The following is a 16,584-nucleotide window of genomic DNA, read 5'->3' on the forward strand; positions in this document are numbered from 1 at the left end:
TATATGTTTTCTGCTCTTTTTCTCTCACCACTTCCTGTCTTTGTTATCTTCCTTCCTGCTGTATGTTGCTTTCTCTCTTTTTGTTTCTATCAGTTTCCACAGGCCAATATCCTTTATCCAGAACTCTTGCGGCCAATTGCATTTTGGTATTCAGATATTTTTGGTTTTCAGATTGACCATATATACGGTAAGCCGAGGCCAGCCATACTCTGTTGATACTCAGTTGTTTCCCCATTTGTCAACTCTCTTGCACCCTACTCCTTATCTGTTAACATATGTTACAGCTGTAATATAATAGTACATTAATATACAAATTAACTGCATAACCCTTCAAAACAATGGGGCGATTTTGACCCCACAATCTGTTAGTGTGTTTTCTGGAGTGGTGTCGAAACACCATGAACTGCACTACTCCCCAGGCGTATGATTTTCAAAGCCCTTTGCCTAGGGAGTAGAGCAGTTCATGCCCAGGAAGGTCGAGAAGCTGATTTTAATATATTTGGGCGGCACAGTGGTTAGCACTGCTGCCTCAGAGCACCAGAAACCCGGGGTCAATTCCCGGCTCGGGTCGCTCTCTGTGTGGAGTCTGCACGTTCTCCCCGTGTCTGCATGGGTTTCCTCCAATTTCCTCCCATACTCCAAAGATGTGCGGGTTAGGTTGATTGGCTAAATTGACCCGAGTGTCAGGGGATTAGCAGGGTAAATATGTGGGGTTACGGGAATAGGGCCTGGGTGGGATTGTGGTCAGTGCAGACTTTGTGGGCCAAATGGCCTCCTTCTGCACTGTAGGGATTCTATGATTTTGTGCATCTCATTATCATGCATCATCATGGGATTTTCACCCCTCACGGAATACTCACAGGACGCTGGAATCACGTCACATCGGCATAATTTACAACAGCTGTATGAAAGTGTACACCTGGCCCCTTACCTCCGTGAGGATTTCAGAGGTCAGCGCTTAGAAAGACATCACCCTATAGGGCGTTCAAAGCTCTGGGGGTACCAAAGTGGGCACGGATGCAGATAAGTGTAACTCAGGGCTGGAAAGGGGGTCAGTGGAGGGGGGGTGGGTGGAGTTAGTCAGGGGGATGGGGCTCTTGCAGCCCTCACCTTCCACTCATCTCGAGGTATCCCCTGCCTCAAAACGGTATGGTGGCTGGCTTGCATGTCCTCCCTCCTTGGCTGCTTTTCCATTTCGGGCAGAGTGAGCGCCCTATGTTTGTGTGAGCTTAAGGTTGGGTCGCGTGAGAGGAATGCAGAAGGTCAGTACTTGTTTCCACTCTGAGCTGCCTTGTTGCACTTTGGTGTGAGGGCAGAGTCCTAGGGCAGAGTGTGGGTCTTAGTTCCTGCCACATGAGGTTTGAAGACCCTCCAACATGGGAAAGGACAACTGCAGTGCGTTTTGATCCCTACACTCAGGCAACAGTGTGATCCCAAAGGTGTTTATCTGCATGGAAGCTCCAATTCACTTCTCAGGGAAGTTTAACTGTTAGGAATAAATCTTGGTGTGTGTTGCTGTGGCTGATGAAAGGCAGTTCAACTCTACAGCCCTTGCGACCTGGGAGAATGAAGGTGCTCTCGAGGAATGTGCTTGACCTAGGCCCCAAGCATTGAGATACAAAGCCCTTACAAACTTCAGCATTACTCAGATTACACTGATGAAAACCCCTTTGCAAAGTATGATGGCGATGTCCACTCACGCCGTTCAATGTCATGGCGGGGGCCATCTTTGAGGTACTCCATCAGGATGCAGACACTGATCTCATGCATCCACTTGACAGCCCTTTTATGTAATGCCAAGTTTTGGGTCGGGAAGACGGAGGGGGGAGTTTGGGGATCAGATGCCACAGAAACTCTGGAAGGTTCACATGCTTCATTCTGGTGGAGTTGAGAGGGACCAATGTGGTGATGTGGCTATAGTCTCAGAGGGGAGAGTTTGAGTGATAGTGGCAAGGCACTCACTAAATGGGGAGCGCTTGGGTGGAAGTTGTGGGATGAGGGTCAGGCCTCTGTCAAAAATCCTGTGGTGTTCTCCTCTTTTCAGTGCATGATTCTAGAGAATCATGGAGCCAGTTAACTTGGCTATTTTGTCCGTGATAAAGCAGCAGCAGAGACACCAACATGCTGTTGCATTTGGCCAAGACCTGGGCCTTGCAGATGAGGGGAGGCTGGCATGGGGGACATTACCACTAAGGGTCTTCCTCCTCCCTGCCAGCTCAAGTGCTCTCTCCTCAAAGGGCGTGAGGGAGCTGAGCTCCAGCATGATTCCGCAACGCTGCGACTGCTCATGTCTGCAATGGTGGAGTTTATCCTCCAGTGAGACAGATGGGGAAATTGTAGGTAGGATTCCTGCCAATTCAGATGGTGATGAGGTGTGGCATGCATGGGACTTGGAGCTGGAGTATGAGGAGCATAGCAGCTAATGGGGGGAGCACTGGGATTGGGAGGGGTGGGGGGGAAGAGGACCTCATGATAGCTGTTGGCAACCCGTGAGGTGGCCTGGTGAGAAGTCAACTTGGAGATGCGAGGGGTGTGTGAGGGGGTCCAGCGGGAGACTGGAGGAGGCAGACTTACACTGGCTGTGTGAAGAAGATCGTTCACCTTCTTGCGGGACGGTTGCCTCGTCCTATTCTGTAGTGAGCTAGCACTCAGTAAGGCTGCCACAGCCTCCCAGTTGGGGTGGCCACATGGTCAAGTCTGCGTGACTGTGGACAGAGGTCATTCTGATTCTACTGCACACCATCCAAGAGTTTGGTCATGATTCCCACTGAGAAACGTGGTGCTGGCTTCCTGGTAGCCATCCCCTCAAATGGATCTGGAACAAGTGCTGGGAGTGCCATGAAAGCATTTATATGGAGCTCCCCACTGATTACAGAGATTAAGTTGACCTGGGGTGAGTGAATCAGAGGGAGGCCACCATGAGCGCAGTGCAACTCAAGACTGCCGAGAGGATTCGCACCGTTTTTCTCACCGGAACTGACACTGGCGAAATCTCCCCAATGTTTGGTTTTTGGATGTGTTCAGTTTTATATATGGATAAAGGATATTTGACCTATATTATCTTTTGCTTTGCCATCTGTCTCCATATCGCACTCTATCCCTAACTTTCTATATGGCTCTCCCTCAACACGTCTGTATTACTTTGTCTTTCATTGTGTCTCTCACCAATTTTTTCACTTGTTTCCCTCAGTTCCTCTGTCTCCATATCAGTTCTATATCACTCTGTTTTCCTGTTTTTTCCTATGTTTTACACTATTGTTTGCCTCCCTCTCTACCTCAACTATCCCCATCTTTCTCTCTGTCACTGGCAATAGGACTAATTCTTGTATTATTTTATAATGATATTTAATTTTATGAGGTAAAATTATTACTGTACAAAAGAAAATTAATTTTTGGACTAAATTGGAACAACCCTTATTTTTATCAGTAACTGGACTTGATCTCTGGGGCGTTCTTGTTGCAACAGGTCTTGTCTGCACCTTTTACTGTACTCTGGTAAGTTTACACTGGTTACATTGGTATATGCTTGTTGTGTATGGGTGTTGATGCAGGTGGACCATAAAAATACGTAGATATATTCTGGTGTCATCTGCGGGCATTTTTGGCTATTTATCTTAATTGAAGCAATTAAGTCCCAGTGTTTGATACCTTGTAAATGAGTCTCAGCTGCAAGCATACTCTTCTGCTCAGTAATGACGACTCCTGGTTCTTTATCATATACAGGGATTCCACTATTTTTTAATCCTTTTAAAGCCCAAGTGTTGGCCTATTATTTTCAGCATAGTCCATCTTAGGCCTTGCAGTTGGATAGATGATGGCTGTGATGTGATATTTTTAAGCCATTTAACTTCATCAGTTGAGACTGAAACATCTGCCCCAGTATCTAGCTTGATTTCTGCGGGGTGAATTTCAACTTCTTATTTAATGTTCTGATAATTATTTTCTGTTTCGTTCGCTTCTGCTAGGTAGGTTATTTATTTTCTCTGTGGCTCTTCCATTTCTTGGATTTTACTTGATTTCATTGTTTCTTCCTTTCTTCCTATCAGCTACAGGAACTTTGAATCTGCAGATTATTTCAAAATATCTGACTTCTCACAGTTGTGGCACTCCACACCCCCTGCTGATCATTCCTTCTACTTGTGTACTGGTTTTCCACCTCACCAAGAGCATATTAAGATGGCAGTTGGAATGCTTTTTCCTGATTTCACGGGCTTTTGCTTTGCTGCACTTTCTCTTTTTTTCCCGACATATTGAATGGCTTCCCTTATGATTTTCCAAGAGACATAACTTTATCCATGAAAAATGCACTGTTTTGCTTCATAAACTCAGTTTGTTGCTATTTGTAATGCCTTTGTGAGGGTTAAATCTTCCCTTTGTTTCAAAAGATGTGATAGAGTTTCACCTAAAATCCCACCCACGATACAATCATTTATTCATTCATCCCTGAGAGCCCCATAGTCACAATTCCCCATAGTCTGCACAGATTATTTATAAATGAATCCATTGATTCATGTAGCTTTTGTTTCCTTTTATTAAATTTTTTTCACTCGGTGATCAAATTTTTCAAGTATTGAAGTATGAATTAAGTGCCTAGAGGACTTCCTCATTGAGCTTGAAGTTTCATCAATGCCATGGTTGCAATAACATTATCTGCATATGGCTAAGCAAAGAGAAAGTCCTGACCTGATCATTCTATTCTTCCTTCTCAAACCTGAAGCTATTCTGTATCAGGAAAACCTCTACCTCTAATTGTCCCAGTGTTGAACTTGTTGTGAGCCTTCTGTGAATTCAATCTTTTTTCCAATCTTTTCTCAAGAATTTTGAGGTCGCTCCAGTCTGCAGTCCTCTCTAGATTTTCTGTTTCATTCTGGGTTCAGGATCTAGATGGGGTTTCTTTAGGGCTTGCTTGTTATCCTAAGAATGATACCATAGATTGTTATCCATGAAATCCATTTTTGTTTATTTACAGATCCATATACACTTCAGTACTCTGCACAAGCTTGTACTTCTGGTTTCAATTGCATCTTAGTCTCTCAATCATGTGACATCACATCACAGTTACATCAATATCATTTAACCGTTTTATCATGTTAGCCGTTTATTCAACTTTTCCCCCACAAGTCTTTATCACAACTAGATACAACCTCCTACAACCACAACATCTCTCAATCCCTCCATCTCAAAATTGTCAGACTGCTTATCCAATATCCAATATTGGATGAACAAAAAATTCCTTCAATTAAATACTGAGGAGACTGAAGCCATTTTCTACAGTCCCTGCCACAAATTCCACATCCTTGCATCAACTCCATCTCTCTCCTTGGCAATTGTCAGCCACATCAGGCTGTTTACAACCTGTGTCACATTTGAACCTGAGGTGAACTTTCCATCACATATCCATCACTAAAACTGCCTATTTTCACTTCCTTTACACTACCTGATCTTGCCCTAATTAAGCTTATCTGCTGCTAAAACACTTGTTCATGCCTTTTTACTTCCAAACTTGACAATACGTATGCGTTCCTGGCCAACATCTCCCATTCTACCCTTTGTGAACTTGGGGTTTTCTAAAACTCTGCTGCCCATGTATTAACTTGCACTAATTTCCATTCATCCATCATCCCTGCCTTTGCAGACCTTTATTGGCTTGTGTTTAAGCAACACTTCAATTGTAAAATTTTCATTTTTGATTTTGAATCCCTCCATATCTCTGTAATCTCCTCCAACCAAATAACTCACCAAGATATCTGCATTCCACTAATCTTACCCTCTTGAAACATTCCCGCAATTAATCAGTCTACAATTGGCAACCATGCCATTCAATTGCCGAGATCCTAAACTCTGGAATTCTCTTTCTTTACCTCTCTGCTTCTCTACTTCTCTCTCATCCATCAAGACATTCCTTAAAACACAGCTCTTTGACCAAGTTTTTATCATCTGCCCTCATATCCCCTATGTGTCTTTGTGTGATTTTTGATATGATGCCTATATGAAACTCCTTGGAAGTTCTGTTATGCTCAATCTTTTGTTCTTTTATTTAGATTTCTGATAAAATAGATGTTGTGTCCACTACTTCTTGTATTTTTAGGGTGGTCTGAAAGCTGTGGTATGGACTGATGTGTTCCAGATGGGTATTATGATCACTGGGTTTTTGGCAGTGATAATCCGAGGTGTAGTAATCCAAGGAAGCTTCGAACGGATCTGGAATACCTCATATCATGGAGGAAGACTCAACTTTTGGGAGTAAAAATCTTTGACACTTATCTTTGGGGATACACGAATTAAGTTGGCGCGGAGGGGAGGGTAACTTCCTCAGAGGGTTTCGATAATTTTGTAATCAGATTTGCACCTGTCCGGCAGTAAATTAAAAATAGGCTGTGCTGTTATTAGACTCGTACTCATTTATCTAGGAGTAAATTAGGGAATAGGCAGTCTTGTGAGGAAAACATTCGCTATTCGGAGGTAGAGTTTTAACCAAGAGCAACTAGATATGTTTCCAATGAATTGGAATTTGGAGCACAATGACTGAAAAGGAACAGAGGAAGTGTTGACCTGCCTAAACCTCTGAATTTGGTTCAAAGGATTTGTGGATAGAAACTACAAATATTGAATTCAACAAATGGAAAAATGTTAATGTCATACTTACAGCTGTTTTCAGATTTCTAAATAATCACACATTCATGCAATGTTCTCCTTCGGAAGTTGGCCAAAATTCTCATTGAACCTTGCTTCAATCAGCCATGATTTGGAGCCAATTTCCTTCCCTAACTTTGACCTGACCCTAACGCTGGCACTGCACTTCTCAAATGCACTCAGTCTGACCTTAGCTGGCTCTGGCTGCTCTTGAGATTGGACAACCTCTTTGCACTGCCTGAAAACCTATTCTCTCACTAGAGTCAAGGCAGAAGGGCAATCAAAAAATGAGCATGGTGTGGCACGGTGGCATAGTGGTTAGCACTGCTGCCTCACAGCATCAGGAACCCGGGTTCAATTCAGGCCTCGGGTCACTGTCTGTGTGGAGTTTGCACACATTCTCCCCGTGTCTGCGTGGGTTTCCTCCAGGTCTCCGGTTTCCTCCCACAGTCCAAAGATGTGTCGGTTAGGTTGATTGGCCATGCTAAATTAACCCAAGTATCAGGGGGATTAGCAGGGTAAATATGTGGGGTTACGGGAATAGGGCCTGGGTGGGACTGTGGTCAGTGCAGACTTGATGGGCTGAATGGCCTCCTTCTGCACTGTAGGGAATCTATGGATTTTATGTATAACAGAATCAGTCACAGTTGTGCACAAAATGAATCAAACCTAGAACCTGCGTGGGTTTCCTCTGAGTGCTTTGGTTTCTTCACACAGTCCAAAGATGTCTGGGTTAGGTTGATTGGACATGCTAAATTGCCCCTTAGTGTCAGGGAGATTAGCAGGGCAAACGCATGGAGTTACGGGTTAGGGACTCAATGGGATTGTTGTCGGTGCAGACTCGATCGACTGAATGGCCTCTTTCTGCACTGTAGGAATTCTATGATTCTATTGAAGATATATGAATGGAATCACAGTGTCAGAGCTGAAATAGGGTGCATAGTTCGAGGAGTTGTTTTCTCTTCAGATTGTTAGAAGAATTTATTTGAACCAAATTAGATCTACCTTGGAGCCAAGATTCTTTGGAAATTATTCAGAATAAAGGCAGAAGCTCCTTGCAGACTATGATTAATGTACACATCAAATAGGAAGAAATTATTATGGCTTTAATTTCTGTCCCAATTATTTCCTTCTTTCCCCTTCCCCCCACCAAAATCAAACTGTAAAGCAATACAGTCAGTCTCACTCACCCACCCTATCCCTGCAGCCCTGTGTTAAACTTGCCTCTCCGAGCCCTTGCACTATCAGATAATGGGAATAGTTTTTCTACTTTATCTAATGTTCTCATAATCTTATACACCTCTATCAAATCTCCCCTCAATCTCCTTTGCTCCAAGGAGAACAACTCCAACTCCTCCAACCTAAGCTTGTAGCTAAGATCCCTCCGCCTCGGAACCATCCTGGTAAATTTTCCCTGCATCCTCTCAAGATCCCTCAAGTCCTTCCTAAAGTGAATTTAGCCAAACATAATCTGTGCTGGCTCTCCTTAATTAACTCAAACCTCTCCATGAGCTTTTTAATTTTTTCACCAATTATTGTTTCTAAAACCTTCCTCACCATTGATGTTGACCTGGAGTTACTCGGATTATCTTTAAACACTTTCTTGAACACTGGTGCCACTGTTGCCACTCTCCAATCCTTCAGCATCTCTCCGGTATCTAAGAAAGATTGGAAGATTATGGAAAGCCTTTGCTATCTCCATCTCTACTTCTCTGAGCAACCTGGAATACAAGCCTGGAATACATGGATTGGGTAATTTATCCACTCTAAGCATTACCAACATTTCCAGTGCCCTACCTATCAATCCTACCCAGTAGAAACATATTAATTAGAAGCAGGAGTAGCTTCTTTGAGGTCCTTCGAGCCTGCTCTGCCATTCAATAAGATCTGATTGTAACTTTAACTCCATATTCCCACCTACCCCCAATAACCTTTCATCCCCTTGCTTATCAAGAATCTATCTGGCCCTGCTTTACAAATATTCAAGGAATCTGCTTCCACTGTCTTCTGAAGAAGAGAGTTGTGAAGACTCACTACCCTCTGAGAGAAAAGTTTTTCCTCATCTCTGTTTTAAATGGGCAACTCCTTATTTTTAAACAGTAACTCCTAGTTCTAAATTCTCCCACAAGAGGAAACAGCTTCTTCACATTCACCCTGTCATGACCCCTTGCATCTTAAACGTTTCAATCAATTCACCTCTTACTCTTCTAAACTCCAGTAGATACAAATCTAGCCTGTCCATCCTTTCCTCATAAGACAACCAGCCTATTCCAGGTCTTACTTTAGTAAACCTTCTCTGAACTGCTTCTAATGTATTTATATCTTTCCTTAAATGACAAGACCAATACTGCAGACCAGTGGTTCCCAGCCTTTGAGCCACGGCACACAGTGAAAACCCTGAGAGCGAGGTTTCCTGGCCTCCCAGCTACGTGTTTCCTGGCGGTGGAAGGCAGTGTGCTGTTCATCGGCAGTGGGATTCTCTGAACCTGCCGCTATCAATGGTATTTCCCACTGATGTCACCCCACACTGCTGCAAAACCCACGGCGGGAGTGCACTGCTGGCAGGACCGGAGAATCCCTCTGGAGCGAATGGCCAGAGAATTCCGGCCTCCAAGTGTGCTGTGAAAAAAGATTCAAAATAGCTCTTCTTTAACACAATCCCCTTACAAAGGGAAACATGAGTTTATCCATTCGTTTCAAAATAACATGGTGCATCATCGGCTATCGTGGCTTCTTGTGAGCAATTTTCTTTTAGCCCAGTTAGTGAAAAGGAAGAGCCAAGATTGTTAACAGGATATCCTCGGGAAGCATTGTCTTCACTTACTTGTTCCCCACCATTTTGAGGGAATTGAAACCCTCCCTAAAGTGTGTGACATTTTTGGGCAGGTGGAGGTGGCGCTCACTTCTTTTAACATACTCACTCCATTCTGTTTGTACTACAGGGTGTTCTGCTCCTCATAGTGCAGGGTCCCTTTCAGCCCTCACAGCAGCAGAGAAGATTCTCACAAGGAGAATGATCTAGTGAAATAAACCTCATTGTTTTAAACAGAGAGCAATAAATATTCAGAATAATCTGCCATGCAGTGCAACATTTAAGCACATTGGGACCATTCCAACATGCATCTGGAATGACTCAGCATCTGATCATAAAAAGTTAGGGCATTGAGAGATGATATTGGGAGAGTTAGGCTACTGATAATTGCCCCACTTTGTAGGCAGTCTAACCTCTGTAAGTCAGGCTTGTCAGAAGTAAGCACCCATGTTGAACAATATTGAGACAAACTGCATTATACTAATGCAGAAACTCATCAATATTGGCCCAATCATTTCGTACTGTATTTCATAAATGTGAATTTATGCCCATTTTAAATGTATCAACCCTTTCAGACTCTGAACTACAACATACACACAGAGATTCTCTAAATTCAAATCCTGTGCTCTGTTATGTTACATTAACTGGGACATCCTTCATTTTAATATAAAGGGGAACAATAAAGTGCTTATTTTGTGTTGCTGTCTTTTCTGATTTAACATTTCACATGTAACTAGTCTGATCTGCACTGACTGTTGTTACGCTGGCAAATATAAAAGCCATTTTGTACAGATTCACAGAAGAGAGGAAATTATCAATGTTTTTGTGTAATTGTCATAATATATTCCTGATCATATTCAAACTGTTTTATATGATGGAGATCCACTTCAGAGATGTGAGCCCATATTTCAGGTTGACACCTCAGTACAGTGCAGAGTGCTGAACTTTCAGAGATGTTGTCTTTCAAAACATGAACCTTGTCTGTCCTCTCAGGCAAATGTAAAATATCCCAGGGCACAAATCAAAGAACAGCAGTGGGGTACACTTCAAAAAAACTTAATTAACTATAAAGCGCTTGGAATGTCCTGAGATTTTGAGAAGCGCTATATAAATACAAGTTATGTCCAGTACTGAACTTCCAGAACAGGCAGACAAGGCCACAATCAAAGTGGAAAAACACTTCCTCGAGCAGGTAGCAGTGTCTCAGTATTGTGCTATTCTACTGAGATCATGCATTTATACCATGGACTGTAATGGGTTTGGCTGATGCAACCATACGCGAGTGAGGGTGGTTGGAGCACTTTACTTGTTTGTCTCTATTGTCTCATTGTTACTTCAGCAATAAGCCTAAAGCAATTCTAAATGATGGATCTAATCTCATCACTGTGTCCATGCTTCTTCACAGCTTTGATACAGACCCCTTAAGACGGCACACTGTCTGGACGATCGTTGTTGGTGGGAGTTTTATGTGGACAGCAATTTATGGCATCAATCAGTCTCAGGTCCAACGGTACATCGCTTGTATAAATATGCGTGAGGCTAAACTGTAAGTACCAACTCCGCAGTTGCCTGGGTCTATTGGACTGCAGGACACAGTTCATTTTTAATTAATGTCACAGGTTCCACAAAGAAACAAACATACCTTATGTTGCCCAAAATCTATACAAAGGGCCCGATTTTACCATTGCATCGCGCCCGTTTCTGGGTGCGAAAACTTGGTAAAATTGGACGTGAGGCGATTAGCGCGATCCGTGCCCACGTCCGCGCAAATGCCCACTTTACCAAGGCCCGAAAATGGCCACGATCCGAATCACGCCCGAAACGGGTGCAACGGCGATTTAACTGCATTTGCATGCATTTAAATTGAACTAATGGGCTGTCTGCCCAACTTTACCAGCATTTCCCCCTTTACCATCATGTTCACCCGTCCAGATTCGGCATGAAACAAACATGCTCGGCGAAGGTCTGTTTCAGGCGCTCCAGCTTCTGAAGGGGTAAGTTCAGAGCTTCCAACGGCTCTCTAACTCAGATTAGTGATGGGGAGGAGGTGGGCCAGATCATTCTCTGGTGGGGTTGGGGGGGGAGGGGTGGGGGGAGGTGGGTCAGATGTACCTCTGGCAGAGGGGGGGGGGGGGAGACCCGATCATTCTCTGGTTTGGGGGACGGGCGGAGAAAGACCCGACTGCTCTCCGGTGTTGCGGGGGGGGGGGGGTGGCGGTGGGAGGGGGGGCCCAATCATTGTCTGGTTGGGGGGGGGGAGAGGAGGGAGGCCCGATCATTCTCTGGTGGGAGGGAAGCCAGATGAATCTCTGTTGGGAGGGGGGGGGGGTGCAGGGGGGTCCGCTGCCACTCTGCGGGCGATCAGTGGGGGGGGAAGGGGAGCAGAGGGTCATGATCGGTTTGAATAGTGGGGGGGTGGGTGGATAATGGGGTCAGTTATGTTGTGGGGATGTGCATTGGCCAGCGCTCCCGGGTCGCTTTATCCACTTTTTGCAGCCCAGGAGCACTGTGACAGGGGAGCGTTTTTCAATTTTTTTCTCACTGCGCACATGCAGTTAAAGGCTCCGATCGGAGCTACAGCGTTTCGGGTGCGATAAGCCCCACCCACAATGCGATTCAGACTTGCGATTTTATTTTAGGCTGAGTGCGTATGGGGGCGCCTGAGAACAGGTTTCCAAGTTGGATCTGAATTGCGCCCAGATTCAGCACTCAGAATCAAAATGGTAAAATCGGGCCCATAATCTCTCAGCACAGCACCTCACCCCCTCTCCCCCACTGCCTGGTCCCCATTTGTCCCAGACTCCATTTGTCAATGCAGGGGTTGCTGGAAACACCAGCTCAGAAATGAATTTAGTTGTATGCTTATGAATTTAGAAATATATTCTGGGATGGATCAGAATTCAGCATTGTAATCAATCTACACACAACATATATTGATCAGGGCTCACTGATGTGATATCATTACAAGAATGCAGAGCCTTCCGTTTTCAGGGGCTGTTATAAGGGTCTTTGAAAAAATGCTTTGCTTTTCTGCTGGCAGATGGAAGGGTTTGATGTATGAACTCCCACTTTCTCTCAGACTTGTCAAAAGCTCTGAAACTGGGATCTGCAGATTTCATACAAATGGCCCAGGTCTGAGATTCCATCTTATTTTTCTGTCAGAGCTGTATTATCTTCTTTTTTAATGCATTAAATTTGAACAATCCCCCCCAGCAAATATGAGACATTCACTTCCTGTCCCTTGAAGTTGCTGATTCTCAGACAATCTCTATTTCAGATCTCTCTACCTCAATATGGTTGGCTTGTGGATAACAGCCGTATGTGCGGTGTTCGCTGGGCTCACAATGTACTCCATTTATCACCAGTGTGACCCACTGACACTCAAACAAGTCAAAGCACCGGACCAGGTAAGCCCTCAGCCGTGAAGCCATAGAGCCATTGCATATTTGCAGCTCAGAGGAGGCCATTTGACCCATTGAGTCCATGCCAGATCTCTGTAGAGCAATCTACTCAGTCCCATTACCCCGCTCTATTTCTGTAGCCATGTAAGTTAATCTCCCCGTGGTGCCCATACAATTTCCTTTTGAAATCAATGACTGTTTCTGCTTCCACCATTCCCGTAGGACATTATTACTTACTGCATAAAAAGTTCCCTGTATCTCTTTCCAAAAACCTTAAACGTGTCTCCCCAGTCCCTGTACCATCAGCTATTCTTTAACTGTCATGATCTTGTACATCTCCAGCTGATCCCCTCAATCTCCTTTGCTCCAAAGAGAGCAACACCACCTTCACCATCCTAAACTTGTAGCTAAATTCTCTAATCCCCGAGACCATTCTGATAAATCGCCTCTGCGTCTCCAGAGGATTTTTACATCCTTCCTAAAGTGTGGTGACCAGAACTGGATGCAATATCCTAGGTGTGGCATAACCAGAGCTTTATAAAGATTCAGCATTATTTCCCTACTTTTTAACTCAATACCTCTGTAGGAGGGAAATAAAACGAGTTAAGCCTTGGAGACTGTGTCGAGCTTCCAGAAAAAGTTTTACTCCAATGCATGAGGGAGAGATGAACTCCGGCCTGAAATCTCAGGTTGCCTGCGAGTTCTCGCTGCCCATCGTAGATTCGTACAGGTTATTATACTTTTTGAGTCGCAAAGATTTACATTAGCATATTAATTCCTCGAGTTGGATGCAAGATGGCTCTTCTAATCTCATTATGCAAACTACATTGCTCAGTACATCTCTGTTAATCAATTCTCTGGACAGTTCCGTTTACCCAATTATAATGTTAAAGCATTGTATTTGCCCAACCGATTTACAATGATGTGTTAATCGTTCCCTAGATTGTATGGAGACTGGCTGTCATGATGCCGGTTCTCCCATTGTCGTGATAATTTGGAATGATCTCCTGCACATTTGAAGTTGATAGAATGCGTTAATCGTTATCTGTTGGCAGAGCAGGCCTTGAGCTGTCTGCGTTAATCTTTTTCTTCCCTCTGGTGAGGCCTGGTTCTCTGGGCTTGCCCTATGTAACTCTGCACGTATTACACTGAAATCAAACAAAATATGAACTGACATATAAATTAAAATATAAAGGACACAATTCCTGATATTGCCCTGCAACAATTCCCCGTGATGGCTCTTGGTCATACCCAAGAAAACCACTAACAGACATTTATTGGTGTCCGTGTACCCTTTGTATTCTAAACTATATCTTATGGATATTGTTGCCTGTCCTCATGGAAGCTCTCCTGCCTTGGTCATTGTTGAGGACACGGTGCCAGATCCTTTGGGTGGCCAGCCCTCCAGATCATGGAAAGTGTCCTAAACCACCCTGCTGTGAGTAACAGTCACTAGCTTCTCCCCTTCCCGTATGCTGAGGGCTGCTAGTGGGGTATGTTGAAGGACAGTCTGAGTTTTACCCATTTTCCATTGTAGACAGCACATAACCATTATGCCCATACCGACAATCATCCCTATTCTAATTATCTCCCACCCGTCTGTTAATCGGTTGTCTGCTGATCCTGGAATGAATATATCCCACCAATGCTGTGTCCCGGAGGCTCCCACCCGTATGGCAGTCTGGATAGCTAAGTCCACCTGGATCCTTCTCTTGCTTATCTGATCTGTTAATTGTCTGACATGTTCCTGAACGAGCTCTGTTGCTTGGTGCGTGGCCTATTGGATTATTCTGCCCGGTGTTTTGTCAATGTTCAGTGAGTCATCCCACCAGGCCCCAAATAGGTAGCCTGATGTTCGTCCGGGGAGGTGAAATTCCCCCACTGTTAAAGAGTCTGTTACTTACAGACAGAAGCTGTGGCTGCTGCCACACAGGAGGCCCCCCTGTGATTATCTCCGTATCTGGTGTGATGAACCATCACTGCGCCAGGCTAACCTATATGGCTTTAAAAGCTTCTTTTAACAGCAGAATATCGACGATTATCTTGCTGTTATTTGACAAGAGTTCAAGGGTCCGACAGGCACACACTACGTAATGTCCTGACTCCGAACAGTAGTCCGCAGTGTATGCCATGTCACTTTATATTCCCTGGATCCGGTCCGGTAAACCCACCCCTCCTGCACTGTTCCCAATGACTCAAACCTATAGCTGTCCCTAAAGATTCCTTTGGATGGATTCTCCTGTGGGATTGCCATAATAAATTTTATCCCTCACTCCACTGGCCCGCCCCCCTGGTCTTGTGACCACCAGCTCATGCTTGTCCCTTTGTATGTTAAGGAGGTTTACTTCGTATAGGGAGGTGAATAGGTGCCATGGGATAGTCCCGAATCTCAAGTCCTCAATGTCAACCCGGATACTATCAATCGAATCTCTAGCACAGGCTCTCCCCTTTGCTTGTGCTTGGGTGGTGTTAATTATACCCACAGATACTTTGTCCAAGGCCTGCAGGAGCCCCTCTCCTTGCAGGTTTATGGCAGTCAGTGAATACTTGGTCCCATATGCCCCATATTGTAGTCCTTTTCCCACTTCCGCGGCAACCCAGGAGACATAACTATTTGTCTCAGCTAGCTGCACACTGAATTCATGACTGAGTTTGCGCTGCCAAGTAACCCTCCAATGTCTCCTAAAGTGCTCCTTTTACTCCGCCTGCGTACCCAAGACTCCAGGGTTAGCCTATAAGTATAGTCATCTATGGTCTCCTGTAATCTAATTTTTCCCATTTAATGGCACTGGGTTGATCGTGGCACTTGGAGTGTAAAACTTCCAACAATCGGATAGCAAATGTGGTCCCGTTATTTAAGAAGGGTAGCAAGGATAACCCGGGTAATTATAGGCCGGTGAGCTTGATGTCCGTGGTAGGGAAATTGTTGGAGAAGATTCTTAGAGATAGGATATATGCGCATTTAGAACTGAATAATCTCATTAGCGATAGACAGCATGGTTTTGTACGAGGGAGGTCATGCCTCACAAATTTGGTTGAGTTTTTTGAGGAGGTGACAAAAACGATTGATGAGGGAAGGGCCGTGGATGTCGTCTATATGGATTTTAGTAAAGCGTTTGACAAGGTCCCTCATGGCAGGCTGGTGCAAAAGATTAAATATCATGGGATAAAAGGTGAGCTCGCTAGATGGGTGGAGAACTGGCTTCGCCATAGAAAGAGTTTTAACAACACCAGGTTAAAGTCCAACAGGTTTATTTGGTAGCAAATACCATTAGCTTTCGAAGCGCTGCTCCTTCGTCAGATGGAGTGGAAATCTCAAACAGGACACAGAGACACAAAATCAAGTTCGTGTTTACCCCAGTCCAACACCGGCATCTCCACATCATGATTAGCCATAGAAGACAGAGGGTAACAGTGGAGGGGTCTTTTTCCGGTTGGAGGTCTGTGACTAGTGGTGTTCCGCAGGGCTCTGTACTGGGACCTCTGCTGTTTGTGATATATATAAATGATTTGGAGGAAGATGTAGCTGGTGTGATCAGTAAGTTTGCGGACGACACAAAGATTGCTGGAGTTGCAGATGGTGATGAACATTGTCAGAGAGTACAGCAGAATATAGATAGGCTGGAACATTGGGCGGAGAAATGGCAGATGGAATTTAATCCAGATAAATGTGAAGTGATGCATTTCGGTAGATCTAATGTAAGGGGGAGCTATACAATAAATGGCAGAACAATCAGG

The 16,584-nt window shown here is 44.4% G+C and overlaps 1 protein-coding gene across 4 annotated transcripts in view; it reads left to right on the plus strand.

The window, feature by feature from the left end:
• The window catches only part of LOC144511943 (sodium-coupled monocarboxylate transporter 1-like), a 673,058-nt gene that overhangs the window by 607,600 nt on the left and 48,874 nt on the right, over positions 1-16,584 (plus strand). For all 4 annotated transcript variants that reach the window (XM_078242431.1, XM_078242429.1, XM_078242427.1 and 1 more), the window contains 4 exons: positions 3,428-3,495; positions 6,089-6,243; positions 10,851-10,991; positions 12,723-12,852. In XM_078242431.1, coding sequence (XP_078098557.1) covers positions 3,428-3,495; positions 6,089-6,243; positions 10,851-10,991; positions 12,723-12,852 — 494 coding nt within the window. The remainder of the gene's footprint in view (positions 1-3,427; positions 3,496-6,088; positions 6,244-10,850; positions 10,992-12,722; positions 12,853-16,584) is intronic.

This window comes from Mustelus asterias, chromosome 25 (genome assembly GCF_964213995.1).
Source record: "Mustelus asterias chromosome 25, sMusAst1.hap1.1, whole genome shotgun sequence".
Taxonomy (NCBI): Eukaryota; Metazoa; Chordata; class Chondrichthyes; order Carcharhiniformes; family Triakidae; genus Mustelus; species Mustelus asterias.